At 46.0% G+C, this 25,000-nt stretch overlaps 1 protein-coding gene across 1 annotated transcript in view; it reads right to left on the bottom strand.

Moving 5' to 3' along the window:
* The window catches only part of SEC63 (SEC63 protein translocation regulator), an 844,363-nt gene that overhangs the window by 676,512 nt on the left and 142,851 nt on the right, over positions 1 to 25,000 (bottom strand). Inside the window, exons 6-7 of the mRNA XM_078648413.1 lie at positions 5,282 to 5,340; positions 4,888 to 4,938 (exon numbers count right to left, since the gene is read on the bottom strand). Coding sequence (XP_078504539.1) covers positions 4,888 to 4,938; positions 5,282 to 5,340 — 110 coding nt within the window. The remainder of the gene's footprint in view (positions 1 to 4,887; positions 4,939 to 5,281; positions 5,341 to 25,000) is intronic.

Genomic DNA, 25,000 nt, shown 5'->3' with positions numbered 1-25,000 from the left:
TGACCTCGAATAGGGTCATGACCTTCAGCAGTACACCACATGAAAAAGCGCTTCCACTTGAAAGCATAAGACTTTCTAGTAGAAGCTCTTTTGGCCTCTTTCAAAATCTGCATGCAGTCCTGTGAGAGGTCTAAATGTCCGTATTGGATGACCTCAGGAGCCATGTTGCCAACCTCAGGGATGGCAGGTTGGGGTGGAGCACCTTGCCGCCCGCCCTGGTCAGCAGATCGGGATGACATGGCAGCCTCCTGTGTGGTACTTTGGATAGATGAAGAAGGTCCGGATACCACCACTGGCGAGGCCAATCTGGAGCAACCAGGATCATGTCTGCCTTGGCCTCGTACAGCTTCCTGGTCACCAAGGGAATGAGTGGAATCGGTGGAAAAGCGTAGAGTAATGTCTCTGACCAGTCTATTCCCTTCGGACTCCGGTTGCGGGTACCTGGAGGCGAGGACACGGCATTTTGCGTTTTCTGCGTCCGCAAAAAGATTTATGTCTGGTGTTCCCCATTCGTGGAAGAGGTTTTGTACCACTTCTTGCTTTAACACCCAGTTGTGTGCTTCTGCGAAGTGCCTGCTTAGATCGTCCGCATGAACATTGAGGACATTGAACATTGAGGACACCCGGCAAGTGGATTGCAGAAATTCTCATATCTCGAGCCAGAAGCCATTTTCAGATTGTCTGTGCTTCCAGAGACAGAGGTCTGGATCTTGTTCCGCCCTGCTTGTTCAAGTCCTGTATGTGGGTTAGCGGTTGCGCACACCGCTTCCGTCCTCACCTACACATAAATCAAGCTGCTGCTCGTGTGCTACTCAAAGGTGGACAACCTTGGAGCGACAATTTATACGCGGCCGTCCAGCCGCATAGTATGCACCACCCCGTCATTCTTGGGGGTCACGGAAGTGAAACAGCAGCTGTACACAGGATCGAGGACGGGCCCACTTCCGGGGTCCATACAGGACTTGATTATGTGCTTTCCGCACCACACTTCCCATAATACACAGTCTCATTTGAGCCTCCCATTGGTGGGTGTGTCATATGGAAAATGGAGAAGTGGGTTAGCGGTTGCACACACCGCTTCCGTTAAAGCCCCTGAAGAAAAGCATATGGAGCTTCGAAACGCGTCGGGCAGATCCATTACGGAGCGGCATCTACAAGCGGATCCCCGTCCTCACCTACACAAATCAAGCTGCTGCTCGTGTGCTACTCAAAGGTGGACAACCTTGGAGCGAATATATATATATATATATATATATATATATATATATATATATATATATATATATATATATATATATATATATATATATATATATATATATATATACACAAATTATTGGCTATTGCTCCGGGATCCCGCACGTGGGCGGGACTATTCAGTGCTTATGACTATTGATGAGTATCCCCTGGAAGAGAACTAACCCAGACAAGGTTAGGCATACCCTGAAATTAAAGACTAAGAATATGTGGCCCGAGTCATGGATGCTGCCAAAGCACAATGCAGGGCAACACTCAGTAGAATCTACATGGTGGGGGACAAGGTCGGAGAGCTATTAGCCTGGCTGGACGCAGAGAGCAAGCCAACAGAGTGGTGGTAGAACTTATGGATGAATTTGATATTATACACACTGAGCCGCAAGAGACTGCAAACGCATTTGGCGACAACTATGGCCGGATCTATAAATCCCAAACGACTTATACGGGAGAAGACGTGGATGCATTACTGAAAGACATCTCCCTACCCTTGCTCTCTGATGAAGACAGGGACGAACTAGATCTGGATTTAGCAACTCCTGAGGATGAAAAAGCTATACAAGATTTGAGGGCTGGCAAAACAATGGGCCCTTATGGCTTGCCTATCGAATTGTACAAACCTGCCCCAAGCAAACTTGCGCCTTATCTGACAGCAATGTTTCAGGAGAGCAGAGAGGTTAAAACACTCCCAGTAGATCAGAGGTTAGCAACCATAGTAGGTATTCACAAAAAAGGAAAACCCAAGAACAAATGCTCCTCATTTAGACAGATATCCCTACTTAATGCAGAAGCCAAAATACTCGCGAAAATACTGCCCACCCGCTTATTACAAGTTATAAGTGAATTGGTGCACCCGGACCAGTCTGGCTTTATGGCAACCAGGAATACTTCTCTCAACTTATGACGACTTCACAGAGTGATGGATCGAGTGCACACAATACGATAAGACGCAGTGGTGGTATCCCTCGATGCCGCCTTGGCGTTCGACACAATTGAATGGCCCTACACGTTTTCAGTGTTAAGGAAATTAGGGTTTGAACCAGGTTTTTTGAGCTGGGTTCAGTTATTGTTTAAAAACCCACTGGCACAAGTAGTGGTCAACAACTAAAGGTTCCCAGTGTTTGCACTCAGGAGAGGTACCAGACAGGGCTGCCCCCTTTTCCCATTGCTCTTTGCCCTGATGTTGGAACAGTTAGCAATGTGGATAAGAAGAGACCTTATCATTAGAGGCCGAGGGGTGGCAGGATCGTATTTCGTTATATGTGGTCGATATACTGTTGTATTTGGCTTCGCCCGGTGCCTCCCTGAATAGAGCAATGCATATTTTATTAACATTTGGGAAGTCCTCTGGCTATAGTATAAATTGGTCCAAATCGGTCACATATGTTCTGTGTGGTAAAACACCTGCACTGCCACTGGGTATCAATATTAGTGAAGCCAACGTAGGATTTAAGTATCTGGGGATCTATGTATCTGGGGATCTATGTCTCTAAAGATCCATCCCATTTTAATGCACCAAATCTCAAGCCCCCGATACAAAGACTAAGCTCTGATGTCAGACATTTGAAATCTCTCCCTCTGTCCCTGTTGGAACGTGCAGCATTATTCAAAATGATGGCCCTACCACGCTTTATATATGTATTCCAAAACTCTCCTCGCCCGGTTGGGGCAGATTATTTTAAATCCATAGAGGGCGCCCTAAGAGAGCTATCCATTCAGAAACTCACACGAGGGTGGTATGATGGGGGAATTGCACTCCCTGATATCCAAAGATACTATTGGACTGCGCAGCTCACTGTAATTAATCAGTGCATTTATAGGCCCTCAGGGGACCCAGGAAAACAAATGAAAAGGTGGCTGCTCCCAGGGGGGATTTTACAAGGGCATTATACACCAACCCCACTAAATTGAACCCGACGGACCCCACAATGCATGCGGTGCAGATATGACGGGTGTCTTAAGAACATGGCTTGGGAGGGTAAAATAACACGCGCTCCCCTCACTAGGACGCGCATGTCCATGGCAATCTCAGACACACTAAGAGCTTTGCCCAATGGAACTTGATCGACATTTCTAAGGTTGGAGATGTGTGGAAGGCGGGAGAGGTATTCACCTTCACCCAATTGCAAGCGGAGTATGAACTCCCCAACACTATCTCAGATACATGCAGATCAAATGCACTACAGGTGGGTATAGCAAAGGGAGAGACGCCACCAGAATCCTCCCAGTTAAAAGACATAATCCTAGACGAGTACATGCCAGAGAAATGCATTACTTTGACTTACAAGAAACTAATTGATAACCTGTCTGATGTGGCGGGGCTAGTGGATGAGGAATGCTTGAGGCGCTGGCTTCCCCCGAAATAGCCATCTGTTCAAGGCTGAGACTTGTACAATTGAAGGTGCTCCACAGGATCTATCTTGCGGGCCCTGCAATGGTAAAGATGGGCTACAGAATGGAACCAAGATGCATGAGAAGATGTGGGCAGGAGGGTACCTTCGTGCATATACTATCGGAGTGTACATATATACAGATGTACCGGTCTGAGGTTACAAAGTGTATGGCAGAAGTGATGGGGTGTGAGATAGATTACAGTATAAAGATGTGCCTCCTGAATATATGGGGCCCTACCAACCTAAACACCAAGGAGAGACTATGGGTGACTCTGGGTATGATAATTGCAAAACGGAATGTTGCTAGACTGTGGGGTGCACAGGAGCCACCGTCCTTAACAGCATGGGAGAGAGATATGGATTGGTGCATGTTGACAGAGAGGGCAGTGTATAAATCTAGAGGGTGTCCCAACAAGTGGTCATAGATTTGGGAAAAGTAGAACATTTACAGGGGAGGTACATGCAAGCCCCCGCAGCAGAGAAAGGGGCAAGATCCGGAATAGAATAAGTGAAAACTTGTTGAATGTATGTTGGCATGGTATGAACAGGCTCTGTGATCTATGGGAAATGTTAACAAAATCGGTGCACCCTTGGTCGCTAATGTTTGTAAAGTGTGTGCTCAGTGTAAAACTTGTCATCAAGAAAAATAGTTATAAAAAAAAAAATAAGCAAGAACAAAATCTCACAACTTCCAACGAGTAACAGTCAGATATATTAAAGTAATGTTGATACAAAGATCTAACTAACTGCCCATGAACAAGGTCATCCTGCCCATAAGATCTCTTTGGGGACACAGGTTTGTATTAGGATGCACTACCGCCACCCTCACAATTACTGCAGACAATTACTCTGGGCCAAGGTTCAGAATCAGATCCATGGTTCAATTCAGGTCAATGCGGAGAAAGCATTCAATCAAAGGGAGGTTTCTATGGGTTGTAGCATCACACATGTGTATCATGATCAACAGACTATACACCAATTCACAGGTCAAAGAATAGATTGATTTTTCATGTACTCCATTCACAACCTTCCAGGAGTGCAGACGGGTGCTTACTGTTGAAAATACTTTATGTACTGTACGTGGAGTGCTGCATTACACAGCTATCTCTCCAGAGATACTCCATTAGCCACTCAACATCTTCACAGATGGTGTAACAGCAATACTAATGTGAAAGCATTTAGCATTTCATTGCACTAAAAATGCTTCAGGTAAAATTAAGTTAGGCTATTTTCTACTTACCACAACAACAGGAAGAATGACCATGAAGGCTAATCCATATACAAGGAGCACCTATTGTTAAAAGAAAAGTATGTAATATCAGTGTAATTACGATAAATAGTGTGACCTCATTAATGGCAAAGGTGGCATTCAAAATCGTAATGAAAACAGTGTAAACAAAACAATGACTATAATATCCTAGGCACCTAGCATTGAGTACCAGTGGAGTGATAATTCAAGAAAAACGAGGGAATTTAATTTGCTTATTAACCTATACTGCAGAGTATACAGTTTTAAGGAGGAGCACCGACCTTGTCCCAGAAACATAATATATCAAGAGATGTAAAAGATATGTTCTAAAAGTATACTTCATAAATTAAATAAAAAACATTTCATGCTTCAACTACAGACCTACCAACATAGAATTCTTTTGGTCAACAATCCAAGCAGGCAAGGCAATACCAAAGTTTATAGCTGCAAAGGATAAAATAAATAAAAATTAAGTCAGACATACAAGACGGTAACTAAAATTCACATTCTCACAAAAGACTGTTGCTAGTATATAGCGGAAATAAAACGATGTGATGGTCTGAAAAGTTGAATTATTCGATCATGTCTTCTGAGGATTCAGCTTGCCGTTACCCAACTCAAACAGCAAACAATTAAACATCTCATAAGCAAACCACATGCTACTCAAGGTTTGGCTGGTTTTAAATTTCATAGAATGAAAATATAAATGACACTGCAGTGCCACAACACAACTTCCATTGACTATCAGACCTATGGTTATTTCCCGTAAGACACTGAATCCTAAGTCACTGTGTGCTGATCTGATAGACACCGCTCTGCAAATATTGCTTTCTAACCTGGTTTCCAGTTGCCAGCCTTGATGGTTGTGTGAGGTCAGATTTTTTCTTTTGACTTCACCCACTGATTTCAATTATAACATCAACCTTGATAATCAAACAATCTCATCACGACATGCCAGCAAATTTCATACCCCACTTCTCGGTCTTCAATATGTGTGCGCCATTGGCTCTTTCTTCTAATATTTCCTTACTAATTAGTAGCATAACCACATAGTTTGCACAATCCGTCTTGTCAGGCACTTTGGACATAGACATACCTCTACTGTTTATAGCAATTGATGTAAAGATCTGATCTGCTTTTCATTGTTTTTTCTAACATCTGTTTATTGGTGTACTTTCTTTTTTTTATCCTTTGCAAGTTTGAAAAGTGAGTATATCAGTATACAAAATACACGTTACAGAAGAATTAGAAACGGCCACATTTCCACAGTTACAGTTTCCATCAAGCAGAGGTTACATTTACATTATAGTAATGACTAGATCTCTTTACCACAAACCAAATACTGCTTAGTTATGTCAGGACTATCTAATGCATTGTCCATTTTGGTGTGACCCCCTGGCACAACTGTCGCTGGCTTTACTGGTGATTATAAAACAGATTAACACATATAGAAGTAGAACATCTAAGCCTGGTAATATACCTTATGCATCAGTCTGCTATGCTGTCCCTTTCGACACATATGTGAGCTACACGGCAGGTGTCATATATGGCTTATGATGGTGTCCGGGTATATCCTTATGCATTATACGGTCAGTAAGGGATAGTATGCAATGCCTGCGTATGGCAGGGCGAGGTACGCACTGCAGTTGTCTCATGAAGGGTTATTAATCGCACGGGCGCACTGATCTGCTTTTCATAGCGAGAAATTCTACTCATTTAGAGTGTGGAGTGTTCTTACTAACTTGGACTTTGGATGTTTAAAGAACATGGGTTTATTTGAAGGTATGGCTTTTGGATAGCCAGTGCTCGTAATATTTGAAAAAACATCTTCAAGTGTGAGGTGATTTAGGCTGGATTTGTGGATTGGTTCAAAAGTTTGTCGCGTTAGCTGTGCCATCAGCCTGAGGTACCAGGTAAGGAGGAACTTACCTAGAGTAGAGGTATTCTCTTTGTCCCTACATAAAATCCTTTGATTACTGAGTTTATGAACAGGTCAGACCATACAGTGCCCCTTGTGTATGCCACTATAGCTGACAAATAGGGAATTCCATAATTTTGACGAATTTCCAAAATGAAGGAAGTCATCTTGCTAAAATCAATCTGACAATACCTCATTCAACAGAAATGTAAAAATAGTCAGTCTTTCTTTTAGGTCTACTGTGGCCAGACAGTTAAAAAAGGGAGAACAAAGCAGGAAGACTGACCACAGGGAGACAAAGCTAAAAGGGAAAAGGGGATGGGTATAGAGGTCGGGGGAGACATGGGTGGATAGAGAAAATTGTCAGAAGGAAACAGGCAGAAAAAAATAGGTAGTAAAGCTGAAGTGGGCAGCAGTAGGGCTATTAAAGACGAGAAAATAGAGAAAGGATCAATAGACAATTAAAGAGAATTACTGGTAGCATAGATGGGTTAGTGGAAATGTTAGAGGACTTGGTAAGAAACAAAAACCTCCAGGGAAGAGGAGCAGTGAGTTTAATGAGAGGGATGAGGTGGAAAGAAAAAACTAGTTACTTACCTGTACAACTTGGTTCTCCAGTATTATCTTTCATAGATTCACATGCTTGTATCTTCCCCATCGTCATGGTGGGAGTCTGACGGTAACAGAATGACTATAGCAGTATCAGAGTAAAGCACTGCATAGAGAGTCCCATAGGGGACCATAATATTTGGTTGCCAAACCTCCTCATTATTATTTGGACCAAAATTCAGCCAATCAGCTGCCAGCCCTGACATCACACTCCCCAGCATATCTCAGATTTCCAGCCCCGAGTGAGAGCCAAGGATATATCTAGAGATAAGTGGTCTACCTGAGTAACGGGGAGGTGGGAGGGTCGCATGTGAATCTAAGAAAGATAATACTGGAGAACCATAGTGTACAGGTAACTAGTTTTTTTCTCCAGTATTGAATCATTCATAGCTTGTATCAGACTAGCGAGCAGTACTTATAGAAGATGCGTTGCTCAGGATAGAACCTCACAGGCTGTGGGCTCTGCTCCTATTTTTTGTATATAAATAAACAGTACCTTAGAATAGTTTTTAAAACTTTACACAAAGCATATCCGGTGAACAAACAGAATGCCAATTAAGCAAGAGCATAACTTTGAAAGAAAGCAAATAGGTAGGTACACATAAATATATATATATATATATATATATATATATATATATATAAAATCTTGAACAATACCTCAATGAAATAGATGGCGAAGAACTGCTTTTCCCACTGCTGCATCATTTCGCCATGCTGTATCTAGACAATAGTGTCTAGTAAAAGTGTGCACATTCTTCCACGTTGCTGCTCGGCAAATGTCTGGCAGTGACACTCCTGCAAATAGGGCTGTAGAAGTTGCCACTTTTCTGGTGGAATGTGCATGTACTCTGGATTGGAGAGGATTACCGACTGTCATGGCACAGAGAGATAGCCGAAGAAATCCATCTAGAAATACTGGACCTTGAAAGTGCCAACCCTTTTCTTGGACCAGAAAATGCTACAAAAAGCTGTTTATTTTTTCTGAATGACTTCGTCCTGTCAATGTAGAACTTGAGACATCTTTTGACGTCTAGAGAATGTAGAGATTGCTCCGAAGGTGAGGAAGGATCCTTAAAAAAAGTAGGTAACACCACAGGTTCGTTGAGATGAAATATGGATGGAACCTTGGGGATGAATTTAGGATTTATCCTCAAGACAACCTTGTCAGGACGAAATTGGAGAAAAGGTTCAAAAATCGAGAAAGCCTGAATTTCACTTACTCTCCTTGCTGAAGTGAGAGCTGAAAGCAAGGTGGTTTTCCATGAGAGAAATTGCAAATCCGTATTATGTATCGGTTCAAAAGGAGACTTCATGAGCTGTGCTAGAACCGTGTTAAGCAGCCATGAGACTGTTGGGCTGTGAACTGGAGGAAATGTCCTGAAAAGTCCCTTGAGAAATTCCTTTATTACTCTCGGAGATCAGAGAGATTGACGGTTAGGATTTCTTCTATATCTTGAGATAGCTGCCAAATGCACTTTTATATGGGCATGGGAAAGTTTTGCTCTAACCAGATGCAAAAGAAAAGGCAGGATTTGTTCTGAAGAGATATTAAAAGGATGAGAGCACCATAGACAAAACCTCCTCCATTTTGCCGTATAGGTCTTGTTTGTAGAGATCGCTCGTGATTTGGAAAGAATCTCTTTGCATTCCTGAGAAATATTCAAAATGACTCATGTTCATGAGGTTCCATGCTGATCAATTGAGCGATTTCAAATTCGGATGAAGAATCTGGCCTTTGTTCATTGAAATCTGATTCTGAGAGAGTGGGAGCTGAATCCTGGGTGCCACTGACAGCCTGAGGAGATCGGAGAACCACGCTTGTCTCGGCCATGCTGGAGCTATGAGAATCAAGTGGCATGGCTCCGATTTCATTTTCCGGATCACTTTTGAAATTCAAGGGAATATTCAAGGGAATGGAGAAAAGGCGTATGCGAACATTCCTGTCCAGCACATTTGGAGAGCATTGTCCCACGATCCTTTCTGATGGAATCTGCTTGTGAAGTGCTTGCATTTTGAGTTGCGAACTGTCACGAAAAGGTCTAGCGATGGGGTTCCCCATAGGCGAAAGACCTGGAGAAGTTGATCTTGATGTAATTCCCATTCGTGAGAGACATTTGGAGATCTGCTGAGAGCATCTGCCCTAGAGTTGTTCACTCCGGGAATGTGCTGCACTTGCTGCGAGATGTTGTGGAGAAGAAACCACCTCCAAATCTCCTGCGCTTGTCTTGAGAGAAGTTCCGACCTTGTACCCCCCTTGTTTTAGTACGTAAAACATGGTAGTCGTACTGTCGGTCCTGACCAGAACCGTGGAACCTCTGATCCTGAGTAGAAACGTCTGTAATCCCAAGAACACTGCCTTTAACTCTAGAAGTTTGATGTGAAGATGAGATTCTCTTTCTGACCAATGACCTTGAATTTCTAATTCTTGGAGATGTGCCCCCCACCCTTGCAGAGAATCGTCTGTCATCAATACATAACTGTGATGCTGAGGTTCGAATAGAAGACCTTTTGTTAAGTGTTTTCTGGTTGTCCACCATGACAGGGCTCTTTTTAATCTGAGGAGAGATGGACACCCGATCTTCGAAAGATCCTAGCGATTGAATCCACTGTTTGTCCAGAAGTTCTTGAAGAGGTCTCATCTGTAGCCTGCAATTGGGAAGCAACGGGATACAAGAAGACATCATTCCCAACAACGACTTGTAGATCCTCACTGAAATGAACTGCTTTGTTCGCAGCAGAGATGCTAGATTTAGGATCTTCTGAACCCGTTCTTCTGAAGGGTAAGCTTTCGCTTCTTTTGTGCGAAGCATAGCTCCCAGAAACTGAAAAAACTGAGATGGGAGAAGACATGACTTTTCCATGTTGACTTTCAAAACGAGATGACTGAAGAGATCCATGCAATGCTGCAGAGAGCTGCGTTTCCTGAATTGAAGCTTCTTTTATGAGCCAGTCGTCTAGATACTGGAAGACCTGGAGAACTTGAACTCTTAAGTGAGCTGCCACTGGCGCAATACACTTCGTAAAAACCCTTGGGGCTGACTTCAGACCGAATGGTAAAACTCTGAATTGGTTGTGGCGCCCCGCCACCATGAAGCGAAGACATTTTCTGTGTTTTATGTGGATCGGAATATGAAAATAAGCATCTAAGAGGTCCAGGGATGCCAAATAGTCCCCTCAGCAAAGAAGCAGTAATATTTCTTGAAGGGTCAACATGCAAAATGAAATCTTTTTGATGAATTTGTTCAAACTTCTCAGGTCCATTACCTGTCTCCATTTCCCCGTAAGCTTTTTCTTTATCAGAAAGAAATGCGAATAAAAGCCTTTCCCTCGTTGATGACGGGGCACTTCCTCTATTGCCTACTTTTGTAAGAGAGATAAAATGTCCATTTTGAGAGCAGACAGGTGCCGCTGTTTTCGGAGGATAGGAGGCTGATTTGGAGGCTTCTGTATAAATTCCAGGGTATGGCCCAAATGGATTATGTCCAAAACCCATTTGTCTGTTGTAATTGACTTCCATGATTGGTAAAAATAGAGCTAGATAATGGTTGTTGGAGTTTGGACAGGTGGTGGGTGCAATGCTGAAGTCACTGTCTTCTAGTAGACTGTTGAGACTTGCCCCTTGCTGATGTTTTCCTCTTGTCTGTTGCTGAGACGAGGAACCTGAGGAGCGAAACTGCTGACCACTTGAGAACTGGCGATATCCCAGTTGATTGTAAGGCTGATATCTGCCAGATTGATATGCTGATCTCTGAGCATACTGTCCTTTCGACCCTCTCCTTCGAAAGGACTGAAACTTTCCTTGTTGCAAAAACCCCAGTGCCCGTGCCGTATCAGTGTCGGCCTTGATGCCTTGAAGGGCTTCATCAATATGCTTACCAAACAGATTTTCTCACTCGAACGGCATGTCAATTATTTTAGTTTGTACTTCAGGTCTAAACGAAGTAGCCTTAAGCCATTCCGGTCTTCGCAGCGCTACAGCCGCTGCCATCTTACGAAAAGAACGCGAAGACATATCCATCGCTATATCGATGGACTCAGAAGCCGCTCTGGAGCCATCCTGGATTATGGTGGCAGCCTCTTCTTTTTTATCTTCTGGCAAGTGTGACAATAAAGGAGCTATATCCAACCAATTGGCAATTGTATCGACTGCGGAGAGCTAAGGCATTTGCAACCCTAATAGCTGCTGTCGCCAGCACAGCAAAGCGCTTCCCCGCTCCATCCATGCGCCTACCTTCCTTAGCCGGAGGCGCTGCAGTTGTATAGACCGGATTTTTTGAATTGCGTTGCGCTGCCTACATCACCACCGATTCCGGCCGAGAATGTCCAATTAAACACGTCGAAGAGGATTCAGGTGTGCGATACTTTTTTCTGATCCTCGGCACCGAGGCTGCGACAGAGGCTGGGTTTTTCATCAATTTCAACCCTTCTTCCCAAATGAAATCAATAATTGGGATTGACCGGACGGATTTTCGTGACTCTTCCTTAAAGTCGTAAAGAAAACACTCTGCTTCCTTGACCGGAAGCGGAAGCTCAAACCTTTTTGAGGCCTTCTCCATGATATCATGGAATCCCCCAATATCCTGAGGAGGAGAAGTTGCTGGAGACGGCGATGGAGATGGCGTAGTAGGGTAACATATTCATCCCATTCAGTTCCCACTGGGCTGTCTTGAAGGAGTTCACCTTCCTCTGGTTGATCTCCGTCACTTTCTATCAGATCATCTCTGATTGTAACTATAGGAGGGGAGCGTGTGTTTTGAGTTGAAGGCGTAGGTAGAGGTGGAGGCTGAGCCTTTTGAGCCTGAACAGGACTTGTTACAGACTTTGTGGAGGAAGTGTCAGCTTCTGTGAAACGGCGATAGTAGTCATTTATCATATGGCGAAGATTTGTTACCAAGGAAATTGGCATAGAAACATTCCTCTCTCACCTCCTGCTGTACTTCTTCCTCTTCCTCATAGTCGTAAGACTGTTGAAAAGACTCGTATCGCTTTTCTGTCACTGGACGATCTTGGAAAGAAAAGACTTCCTGTTCCTCCTGGTACTCCTCATCATCAGTGTCTTGACTTTTTATCTGCAGCTGGGATGGACTATAAGCTACTCCAGATTCTTCATCCGCTGACTGCATTTCCAACAGAGTTGAAGGGGGCAACGGTGAAACCTTGGTCCAACTGGTAAAGTCAGTAGATTTTTTCGCCATCGACGAGCTCATCGACGGGTGGAAGGACTTCAGAGTAATGGAGGATTTTGTATTCGGAGACTTAAAATGTGTCGTCAACGAGTCTCCCGTCGACGAAGATCCTCAAGTCGTCGAAATTCAGATTATCATCGACGATGTCGTCAACTTCAATGGTGCAGTCGTCGCAGATGGCGTCGACTAGGTTATCGTCGACGGTGCAGTCGTTGACGCTGATCTTCCCGTCGACGAGATCAACGCCAAACCCTTAATCAACGGTGTTGTCTTCGTCGTCGACGAAGCTGTCGTCGTTGAAATCGTCTACGACTGTCGTCGCCGTTTTGACAGGAATTACCGCTGGAGATACTCCTACCTTGGATGAAGGAGCAGATGACACCTCCCTTGAAACAGAGGATCGTTTCAACGGCGTTTGAGGCAAAGAAGATGAAGAAGCCTCCTTTTCTTTGTTTTTTTGTTTTTTAGCAATTACTTTCTCCTCAGGAGCAGAAGACTTTCTTTTCTTGGGAGTCCTAGGATCAACCTCTTCTTCAGAGTCCAAATCTGTAGTGGGCTTCTTCTTTTGAAGCCACAATAATAAATGTGCCTCCCTGTCTCAAGGTTTTAGCCGAGAAGGTTCTACAATGCTTGAAATCATTAGGGACATGTTTAGGGTGGAGACGGTATAAGCAATCCTTATGTGGATCCTCAGAGTATAATCTAGGTTTTCCACAGGATCTGCAGGGCCTGAAAAGCCTCTTTTTGGAGCTTTCAGCCATTGTAGGTAAAGGAAAAACACAGTACCTCAATGCAGAAACAAGAAAACTTTCAGTTGAGCAAGGTAAAAAGTTCACAGGAAACAAACTGAGTAGAGCTCAGGGAGTCTCTTCTTCACACAAAGGCGGTTGGAAATCTGAGGTATGATGGCTCTGCTGGGGAGTGTGAAGTCAGGGCTGGCAGCTGATTGGCTGAGTTTTGGTCCAAATAATGAGGTTTGGCAACCAAATATAATGGTCTCCTATGGGACTCTCTATGCAGTGTTTTACTCTATGATACTGCTATAGTCATTCTGTTACCGTGAGACTCCCATCAGGACGACGGGGAAGATACAAGCATATGAATCTGTGAAAGATTCAATACTGGAGAATTGTGGTAGAGGGAGGCAAGGGTATTAAGAGCGAGCACACTCACCTTTAAAAGACAATGCAGAGAAGACAGAGGAGCTGAAAGGGGGAGGCAAGCCCCCTTAAAAAGCAGAAAACTCAAAACCAACAACCTGGTGAAATCCAATCTTGTAAAAAAAAAAAATACCAAAAAGGGCTGGACAGCAAAGAATCATCAGAACGAGTTTTTCCAGATGAGTTTTCCATAAAAATTCATATATCCGGCAAACTCTCAAAGGCGCATAAGACAGTTTACTTTTCAGTATATGCATGAGATTTTTTATAGCAATCTAATTTGTTAACTTGCCCTGGATTTGCTGGCTTGTACACCACATCATCATCCATGTCCATTTGTAGCTCAGAACAAAGGGCCTGATTACGATGACTGTGGGACCCCCACCGACAGCCCGCTGGTGGCTGTCCCACCACCATCGTAATAGTGTTTTCCGCCCACCACATTAGGATGGGTGGCCGTCGGAGAGACCAACCACCACGGATCCGACAGGCTCAAGGAGCCTGTCTGTCCGCCAAAGTGACTCTTATCCCTACAACAGTGGCTGTGCATGCCAGGCACCCCTGTAGGGATTACGATGCCCCTTTCCACCAGCCGTTTCATGGCAGTTTAGACATTGCCACCGCAAAGGTTGCATCCTTATTCGGCTGACGGGTGCACAGACTTGTAGTCAGGCGATCCCATTTCCGAATGGGTGGCAGTCGGACAAAAGTCTTCCTAATGTGGCTCTTAGTAGTAAGCTAGCCCCCATGATCATCTTTATGCACTCTGTCAATTTACCAAACTTTAAGCTTTAAGGACACCCTGGTATGCCAAGTTTAGATGGTCTGGGTGGTACACATTCCCTTACTACATGTGTAAATCTTGGAAATGTCATTATTCTGTTTTCGGTCTTTGTTCATTAGGTGAAAGTAATATGCCAGACGTGCATGCTGCAGGCTACGGGTATCAGTGTCAAGTCTACCTGTTTTCATTTGTTGATCACAAATCGATATCAGTGGTATCAGTGGAAAGAATAGGCAAACATTTTGCATCAATTTATCAACATTGCAATTCTCCTGGAATGGGGTTGTGGGTCCCTGGTGCAAAGCTGTGGGATTTTTCATTTCATTTCATTTTATTGCAAAGATGTCTATTTCTAGTTTTTCATACAATTGAAAAGTCAAGTCTACAACTCAATATTCTTGCTCAGTCGTACAACACAACTTCCAGATTGCTTAGAAAGCCTTTGTTTTTCTTTCCTGGAAGTTGAGTCATAGCCATAACTCGTTAGTTTAGTTGGCCCATGCCTAAACTTATTATGCTAGTTTTGAGAAAGCATGAGATCTCTTGCATTCCTGTTTCTTTAGGTAAAACATTGCTGTGGTGTTGCATGTTTGCAGCAATACCATTTTCCTCATCACATCCTTTAGTTCAGGATATAGATGTGCTGGATTGCCTCTTGCTGTGTCCACTAGGCCTTAGCCTTCGGTCTCCCCATTTGTGCATCTCACCCTGACTGGGATGCATGTGTTATAATTGTCATTGACAAGACTAGAGTTTGGGGGGACTGTCCTTTGTCATGTTTTCATTCATCCATCAATTGAGTGGCTTTTGTAATTCGGGCATGACAACCACTAAATCGGTCCCATTACCTGTTGACTGTAGTTCTTTTGCAAAGGCTATCAAGTGGATGCATGATGTCACCATACTGAAAGTCTTCAACGAGGTCCCCATTTTGAAAGACTGATGTCAGGAAATGGCATGTGAATCTAGAATAGATTCAAGCTACCTCATTCTCTGGTACTCCGCTATTTTCCATAGAATGACTTAGCACCCAATATGCAACTATTATTTTTCGGTACTGTTTTTCCTCCATCTCTAGTTTTCATCAGTCATTTTCAGCTGCTAAGCCTCATAACAATTGTATCTTATTGCTGGAGAACAGTCACACAGTGCACACTTGCACACACTGTGCTATCATCGGTAGCAAGTCCCTCTAAAATCTCCTGGTCTGTATACAGAGTAAGGATGGACACCGGGGGGTGGCGGGTTTTGCCTGGATCCACTCGTCCAGACTCAGAGTCGGTAGGAGACACTGAGGAAGGCGGTGATACCCGCTGAGGCAGTGTGTGCTTTCCTGCGGCCGCTGCGTGGGAGACCTAGCCGGAGCACGAAACAACACCGGGCGGAGGGTTCAGTGGGGGGGGGGGATATTTTACGAAGTTTTGGTTGGACGCAAGTTTGGGAAGGGATTGTTTGGGTGGGTTGGTGCACATGGTTGTCAATATGCATGGAGATGTTTTTTTATTTTTGCGGGAGGTAATCAGTTGGTCTTTGCGACTTCATTGCTTTGCAGGAGGCACAGAACTAGAAAATGTATGTGTAACAGATTTAGAGACAGGGCGGTGCTCTTGGGCACAGAATTGCAGGGATGTTGATTTACCTAGCCAATGACCTCTACTGTAATAGATAAACTTAACATTGTTACATGGAATGTAAGGGGGCTGGGAGATCCGTGTAAGAAACGCCAGATACTAGCCTACCTTGATAGACACCAGATACACGTGGCAATGTTACAAGAAACACATTTTAACATGAAACATAACACTACCTTTGCCTGTAAATGGGCGGAACACAGGATCTTTTCTTCCTACTCCTCGTATGCGAGAGGCGTGGCAATACTGGTCAAAAAGCGCACGCCATTCACCCTGGCGGGAGCCGCATGGGACACCCAGGGGAGGTACTGCCTGGCTTGGGGAAGATTGGGGCCTGACTCGGTTACTCTGGCCTACTGCTATGGTCCGAATGTGGACAACCCACAGTTTTTTGTGGATGTATGGGCAAAAATCATAGACATAGGATCCAACCACATAATATGGGGCGGTGACTTTAACATTCAACACAATCCGGACGTTGACAGGTCTCACCCTGCCCCTCATCATTACACAAAGGCCCATGCGACGCTCCACTCCACACTCACAGAATACAATTTGATAGATGCGTGGAGGCATTTACATCCCAACGACCTAGAAGGCACCCACTTTACTGCATATTCGGTGTCGTGGGCAAGGCTAGATTATATATTCCTTACTATAGGTCTTTGCCCAGCGATCTCACAAGTGCAACATCTGGCCAGGACCTACTCTGATCATGCACCGGTAAGGCTCACGCTGTCTTCGACAGATTATGGTCCTCCACGTGGAAGCTGGAGATTGCAGCCTACCATTTTGCTCGACACTGTGTTCCAGGAGGAGCTTAGAGGAGAAAGGCAGGATTTTTTCTACGTAATAAAGATTCGGTTGACAGCGTGGAGACGATCTTGGAGGCGTTCAAAGTACGGAGAGGATTTTGCATAGCGAAGGGCGCAGGCGTACTCAAAGATATCATGCATACGCTACATACACTTGAGACCGAACTTAAATCATTAGAAGGGAAGCTGTCTACAAGACCGGATGGCGCAACACAATCACAGTTTCGGACAAAGCTCACAGAATATATGACGCGGCTCGCAGGGAGGCGATATTCCGAGGGAGGTACTGGTGGGCCCGCCGATATGGTGAGGGGGGGTGGGGAGGGGGGGGGGGAGGGGGGAGACCGGGGAAAGCACTGGCTGAAACGATTAGACGGTCCAGCGGCTCTAATGTGGTCCTGGAGTTGGAGGGGCTGGAGGGCCTGGTATACAGGGACACCACAAACATACTAAACATCTTCACTACGCACTACGCCGCACTGTATACAACTACGCGGAAAGAGGAGCTTGATCTGGATGCTTACTTGTGTGACGTGACCCTGGGGTGGCTGAGCGATGCGCAGCGACAACTTCTGTGTGCCCCATTTGAACTTGGAGGTCAGGGAGGCAATCATGCATATGCAGTCTGGGAAGGACACAGGGTCGGATGGCATCCCTGTAGAGTTTTATAAAACTTACATAGACATGATGGCCCCCATACTGTGCGAGGTGTATGAGGACGCATTGGAGGTGGGGCATCTTCCTCCCTCCATGAGGGAGGCAATCATCATCTCCCTTTTAAACCCAGGGAAGACTCCGCAACACTGTGACTCTTACAGACCCCTGTCAATGCTTAATTGTGTTGTAAAGATCCTTGCTAAGCGCCTTGCTACTCGTATCAGTCTACTCATGGAAAATTTAATACTGCCCGACCAGCCGGGCTTCGTGCCCGGACGAGCGACATCTCACAACTTGAGAACCCTTTTTACGATCTTGAATAATGTCTCCTCTGAGTTCCCCCTGGCGGCGTTTTTTTTGGATGTCACAAAGGCCTTTGAATCCATAGAATGGGTCTATGAGTTTGGGGTAATGTTACGCATGGGATTCCCCCCCCCCATTTCCTCTCTTGGATAAAATTATTGTACTGCTCGCCAGTAGCCAGAGTGGTGATTAATGGTTGAGTCTCCGAGGGGTTCTCGATTACAAAGGGAACTAGACAGGGCTGCCCTCTGTCACACCTGCTTTTCGTGATAGCTATGGAGCCACTGGCGGCTAAACTAAGACAACACCTTAGAGACAGAGCACTGCAGTGTAATATGAGGCAAATATTGATTTCCCTCTACGCAGACGATATCACGCTTTACAGACGAGACCCCCAAAAGGAACTTGAACCCGATCCTTAGAGAACTGATAGTGTTTGGGAAGCTCTCGGGCGTTCAGGTAAACTGTGGTAAGTCTTGTATTTTTCCCCTTACTGATGTGACGACTCTTTCCCCTGGACTTCCCGATGGCATGGTGCGAAGATGAACTGAAATATTTGGGCATCCGTATAACGAGAGATAGGGATAAACTGATGCGCCTTAATTATGGGACAACTATGGTTCGTATTGCGGATAACATCTCACGATGGATCACCCTTCCTCTCTCCATGGCGGGGTGCGCGTCTCGGATTAAGATGATTTTATTGCCCCAGTTACTTTAATTGTTCCTTAATATACCCTTTCACCCAGGAGCGTTTTTCTTTAAACAACTACGATCAGAACTGATACGATTGGTGTGAGGGGGGGGGGGGCGTGAGGCTACAGTGGAATTACGCTTACTTCTGGGTATATCAGCCACGATATATGCCTCAGGTTGTGGCAGAGCATTAGCTTGCTCTTCCAATGCCCATTGATGGTGCAGTATATACCCCGCTTCCCAGTCGAGACAAGGCGCCAACTACGGTGAGTTGCACGGTAGCTGCCTGGGCACATACAAGTAAGATGATGGGTGCTCCTATGGTCTATTCGCCACTTCTGCCGCTTGTGTATCATCCCGCCATGCCTCTCCTCCAGGAGGTAATCTTCCACAAGTTTAAGGATCGCACACATATAAAGACCTGGGGGGACATATATCATGAGGGGAAATTTCGCACACTAACGCATATATTTCAGGGCATACAGCAGACACCACTAGACATGTTCCTGTACACCCGCCTCCGACTAGGAATTTGCTTGATTACTCCGGATTTGCCTTCGGAGCCACCGGCTCTTGCACCACTGCAGTTGGCACTCCAAGGCTAGACAGCCAAACGACTGGTTTCGACAATATACAGAACAGTACACACGCAGAGGTGGAACCGGCCGGCCGCATTGGCAAGGGCAAAATGGGACCACAAACTTGGCACAGCTCTGACGGACAAGCAGTGGGACTTCTGTTCGCAGCAGACTGAACTAGTCTCGGCCAGTAGTAGGCTTAGGATTATTCACTATAAATTCCTGCATCTATTGTATTATACTCCAGCCCGTATGCACAGATACAACTTGAGGGACAACGACTCATGTGATCGATGCCACAATCCTGGAGCTGACTTCCTGCACCTGGCTTGGGAATGTACGGAGGTGTACGAGTATTGGACTCGGATTTTTAAAGAACTGTCCACAATGCTAAATGTCCAGATTGACATTTCACCGCTGATGGCTCTGCTGGGGTATGTTGAGCAGTTACAGGTGGAGCATCGTAGATTTGAGGCCTTGGCGTTACTCTTGGCTAAGAGGAGAGTAGCTTGCTGTTGGGGAAGGGGCAGGGCACCCAAATTTAAGGTATGGATTGATGACTTAATTTATTGCCAAGAACAGCTGGAGATATATGCTGAACTTTTGCCTGCGACATCCAGTCCCAGGGACATATGGGCGCCACTGCAGTCTTATCTACTGTCGCACTCCCGCGTAGACCCCCCCGCAGAGTGATGAACTCACTCATGAGCAATAAATCCTTGCACCTGCACCTTGTCTTACTGGGCTCAGACATGCACATTGATGGTATATAGTTTTTAGGTTATACTCCCTATTGCTGATCGGGCACTGCACGCCCCATTAGGTAATGTCCTCAAGTATTTTTTGTTTGTGTTTCTATATCTGTATTATGCTGGAGACGCTTGACCTACTGTACTCTTGCCGACTATTGTAATGAGGAGTGTTCATTTTGAAGCCAATAAGCGATTTTATTATTGTAGAACATTGCGATGTACAAATGTGTATGACTACATGTGTACCATGTTTGAGCTTTTTTTCCTTTCTTTCGAAAAATGTATAAAAATAATCTAAATAAAAAAACAGTGCTGAAAACCATGGGGTTTTTTTCATACATTTTTTTATTGCCATTTTGTTATTTATTATCTTACAATCTATATATTGTGCCTTTTGCATTGATATTACTTTCCATGTGACATGTTTCTATACATAGGATAAAGGAATAGATCATCAGATGTCAGCCATTTTCAGAGTATGATTACATTTCCTTCGTACGCTACATACATGCCTTCATATTGCATTGTCTACTCCATAAATAAGTCTCGTGCTCCTGGCTAGCCATTGTTCGATTAGTTGGTGTTTCACAAAGGTTACCATAATTATACCCTCTCCTCTCCCGACATCTCATAGCCGTCTAAGCATCCCCACCGGCCATTTACCCACTCTATCTACATGTTGGGGCACCCGTCTCACATCTCACTAAGCAGATTCATGCCTAGCATTAAACTCTCATCCTGCTTCAGGCAGAGGGGCCTTTATGCTTGCGTCTGTGGCCCCAGATTCTCTTGATTACCATGCCCTCAATATTCCTTACATGGTTCGGCCAATGGTTTGAGTCTTTTAGTTATTTTGTCTTCATGTACAAAAGCCATTCCTTTGCTTTATCGAGATCATCATGTCCCGCTCCCAGTCCGATATCTTGGGGCCCACATTTGCTCCCAATCTAAGGGCAATCCGGCGTTTGGCCAGTAGGAAAGCTTGATCCACGAACCTATGCCCTATTGTTTTGCTTTAGGCCTCGGGAAAAGTCCCAGTAGGCAAACTTCTGGGCAGCATCTCAGAGTGTGCGCTAGCACCTCGTTTATGATCTCAACAATAGTCTTCCAATAGTCTTGGAGCACCGGGCAGCTCCATATCATGTGTGCAAAACTGGCAACATGTTCTGCAAACCAGGCAAATTTTTTATTGTCTGTCTCGTAAATAACGTTCAGCCTGTGAGGTGTAAGGTAGGTCATATGCATTATATTAAACTGTATAATTTTAAAATTCGAATTCCTCAATATATTTTTGGGGCTCCTCAATTTTTTTCTATTCAACCTCAGTTATTAGCCTCCCAATCAGATCCCCCCCCATTTTTCTTGTATGTGTTGTAGAGTCGTCTCCGTCAACTCCATTACTGCCGCATACAGCAATTTCACCAAGTGTCTCGCCAGACCCAGGGTATCCTTAGCTTGGAGAGCTATACGAGTGGTGGGCTCGTGTGCATCACTACCCCATAGTAAGGCCATCATACCCGAACTGTATGGTAGTTTAAGAACTGCCCGGGCGAGAGATCGTGAAATTCCCAGAATTCCGCTAGGGGGAGTAGTTCTCCATCCTGATAACAGTCCTGGACTGTGAGTATTCCAGCCTCCTCCCATCCCCGCAATCGATGAAGGGGGGGCCAATGCCTATCCGTAGCAAACTCAGTATTGGCAGGTCGGATGCATACATTGGCGTTCCAGGTGCTCGTTTAATACATCTGTCCCAGCATGCCAATGCTACCTTGAGCAATATTCCGATATTTTTAATCTTTTATTTGGAATAGAACATCCTAGCGAGTAATTAGCTGAAAACCATGGTTGGTGAGCCCAAGTTGGAGCTATTAGTATCATGGTAAGAGATGTTTATGGGAGTTTCCTGACCACTAATGAAAGTAGTGGGAGAAGTGAAAAGCGTATGCAAATATCGCCGACTAGTTGATCCATAGTGTATTGCTTTTGCACTATTGGTGTGTATAACTGCTTGTTAAGTGTGGGCATTTTGTGTTCTGTTGTGTTGCAAATAGATCTATTTGTGGGAACCTCCCTCTCTGTAAGTACGGTGGAAGAACCATGGGGTGTAGTTCCCATTCGTGGGCTTGTTGCTGTGTCCTGCTTAGCAAGTCTGCAATTTGAAAGCTTGCCCCAGGGACATGTTCTGCTAGAACGTGAATGTTGTGATGTATTGCAAATCTTCATATTTTCTGTGCTAAGACAATTGGAGAGAGTGGGTCCCCCCGTTTTTGTATGTAATAAATAGTTGTCATATTGCCTGTTCGAATGAGGACAACTTTGTGTTGTAGGTGAGGTAGGAAGTCTTTCACTGCCAGGTGAACAGATTGTAGTTCTAGGAGATTGATATGGAGATCTTTGTGTTTGGATTGCCATACTTCTTGAATTGTGAGGTCTTGAAGATGTGCACCCCAACCTATTAGGGAAGCATTTGCTGTCATAATTATTGGTGTAACGGAGTCTTGAAATGGCCGACCTTTGGACAGATGTTATGGATTCCAGCTTGCAGAGCGTGATGTCAGCGAGGTGGAATATTTGGAGGAGCAGTAATGAGCTTCAGACAGTAACTATGTTGGATAATATCCAACATCCATTGACCTGTTGGGATTGATTTCAAAGTGTTGAGAAAGGGGCGTGGCCAAGATGGGGACCTAGACGGACGTGTCTCCGTGAGGCACCTCGCTCCGAACTCCGTCCTCCAGCCAAATTGTGCTTCAGTGTCCCCAGCATCGCGCATTTTTGGCTCTTAAAAGCGAGGGATTGAGGAGCTACATCTAGGAGATGTTCCGGAGGAGTTGCATGCCAGATCACCGACTGATTCCATCCCAAGTGTGGAGCCGCGTAATGGCGCCCGGTCAGAGGCGTAGAGAACTAGACCGCCAGCAGTGTGAGCGGGGCCTCCGGGGGTGAGACCAGCTTACATTCTGACTGAGAGCGGGCCGCGAAAGAAGCAGCGGGTGCATCGTCGACCTCACCACCGACTCTCACAAGAGGTACTGGGAGGCCACCCACTGCCCCAGCCCGGCGAGCCTGAGGCTGCTGGGCCTAGTCCCGCTGGAGTACTGACAGGAGCTGTCCCTGACACCGCAAAACCTAAGCTGTGGGACAACGGAAGGTGAGGAGCGGGCCAAGGGAGCAACCTCTGCAGGCTAACTATTTGGAGAGGAGCCGCCCTGATCGGGCATCCAAGTCTGTGAAATGACGCCACGAGAAGGGGGCAGATTTGCAGTTAGGCCCCAGCGTTTAAGATTGACGGTGCCAGCGGGGGGCCCCGCTGACCCCCTACCCTAAAAGACTCTGAGTGGGCCTCATTAATACAGGGGGGCGTAGCGACAGCGCTCTACTGACACCAGCAATGCAAACCAGGAGAACGGACCTCGCCCCTAGGGAGTGGCGCGAAAATAGAGGGCTAGGCTGCGGGCCTGTTCCGGCGAGAGGAGCCGCCGAGTCAGGGGCCTGGCAAACTGATAATACGCCAGTCAGTTCACCATCATCGGGGGGGGGGGGGGGGGGGGGGGACCCTGTGGTCGACAGCCCACCAGTGGAGCCGAGCGCGAGCCGCCGGCCATAATTCAGAAGATACAGCCTGGAGGCAGCATGCGCGGCGGAGGAGGGCCAGACTTAAGCCTAAATACCTACATCACAGTATCGCCCTCGCCACCAACGCAGCGAAATCACAGAAAGGGACACAGCTTAGGATCTACACCCGGCACTTTGAGACTGTAAGCACTAAGGGGGGGTGCCTGGAGAAGAGGGGACCGGCGCCCTATACAACGCGAATCAGGTGCGGCGTGGGGTGGAAAGATCCCCAATCGCTCAAGAAGCGTTGCGTGCCCTCAACACTGCCTAGACCTGGGCCAGAGCGGGTTGAAATAAGGCAGGAAAGGCACCCCAGAACACTTGCCACATCACTCTTGGCACAGCACACAGGGAGCTAAATCTGTTGGGGGGGGAAGCCCACCTAAACATCGAATCCACGCGCCACCAACGACTAGTGCCTGCCTGCCTCCCCGGCGGGCCTGGAGGGACGCCCGGGGACAACCCTGGGCCTCCGGCAGACAGGACAAGGCAGAGACCTCCAGCACAAACAGTGACTAAGTCACTAGACACAGACCGCAAGCGGCGATCAGGGGGTCTCTGCGCCCACACACCGCTGCCTCCGACACAAATTCTTTGGTGTGGACAGTAGGACATGGCCTCAACGCACAAGAAAGGAGAGCGCACACTCACAGACATGCTCCTCAAGGGACCCAACATAGGGGAAAAGGGCCCTACTTCCCCCTCCCAATCAAACATCCATCAGACAACGCAGGCGAGAGGTACCGATTACCCGAGCGTTTCTGGAGTCGCTTTTTAACTCCTTACGAGACGACTTACTTCCACACACTTAAGCAGGAGGTGGCAGGAGAGCTGAGGGAGATAAGGCGGGACGTGGATGGCCTGAGGGAGCGAGTGGCCGCAGTTGAAAACAATGACCATATCAGGAGCGAAGAAATGGAACACCTTGAACAAGAACTCATTAGCCTCAAAGAACAGCAGGTGGATCTCCAAGCACACGCGGAGAAGCTCGAAAACAGATCACGACACAACAACATACGGGTCCGGGGGGGATCCCTCGTCTGTGGAAGGAACGGATGTGACAATATCTAGAAGGCCTCTTCAGGGACATACTCGGCGTAGGGCAGGACGTTTTAATTCGAATTTTTTCGCGCACGTAGAGTAGGCCTGCCACGACGAGCTGCGCTCCCTCCCCCCCCCCACTGATCATCCTGGCCTTTTAACCAGACTTCCCCCTGAAAGAGAGAATCCTCAAGGAAGCAAGACTGAAACAACCTATACAGTATCGGGGGCACTCCGTGGCACTCTTCCAGGATCTATCCACCATCACCCTCCAAAAAAGAAAGGCGTTTAAAGAAGTCACCTCCTTTCTGAGAGACAAAGGGGGGCCCTACTCTTGGGGCCACCCCTTCTGACTG

Source organism: Lissotriton helveticus, chromosome 6, assembly GCF_964261635.1.
Source record: "Lissotriton helveticus chromosome 6, aLisHel1.1, whole genome shotgun sequence".
In the NCBI taxonomy this organism is placed as follows: Eukaryota; Metazoa; Chordata; class Amphibia; order Caudata; family Salamandridae; genus Lissotriton; species Lissotriton helveticus.
The sequence above is the reverse complement of the archived record's forward strand: the minus strand, read 5'-3'. Positions and strand labels throughout refer to the sequence as shown.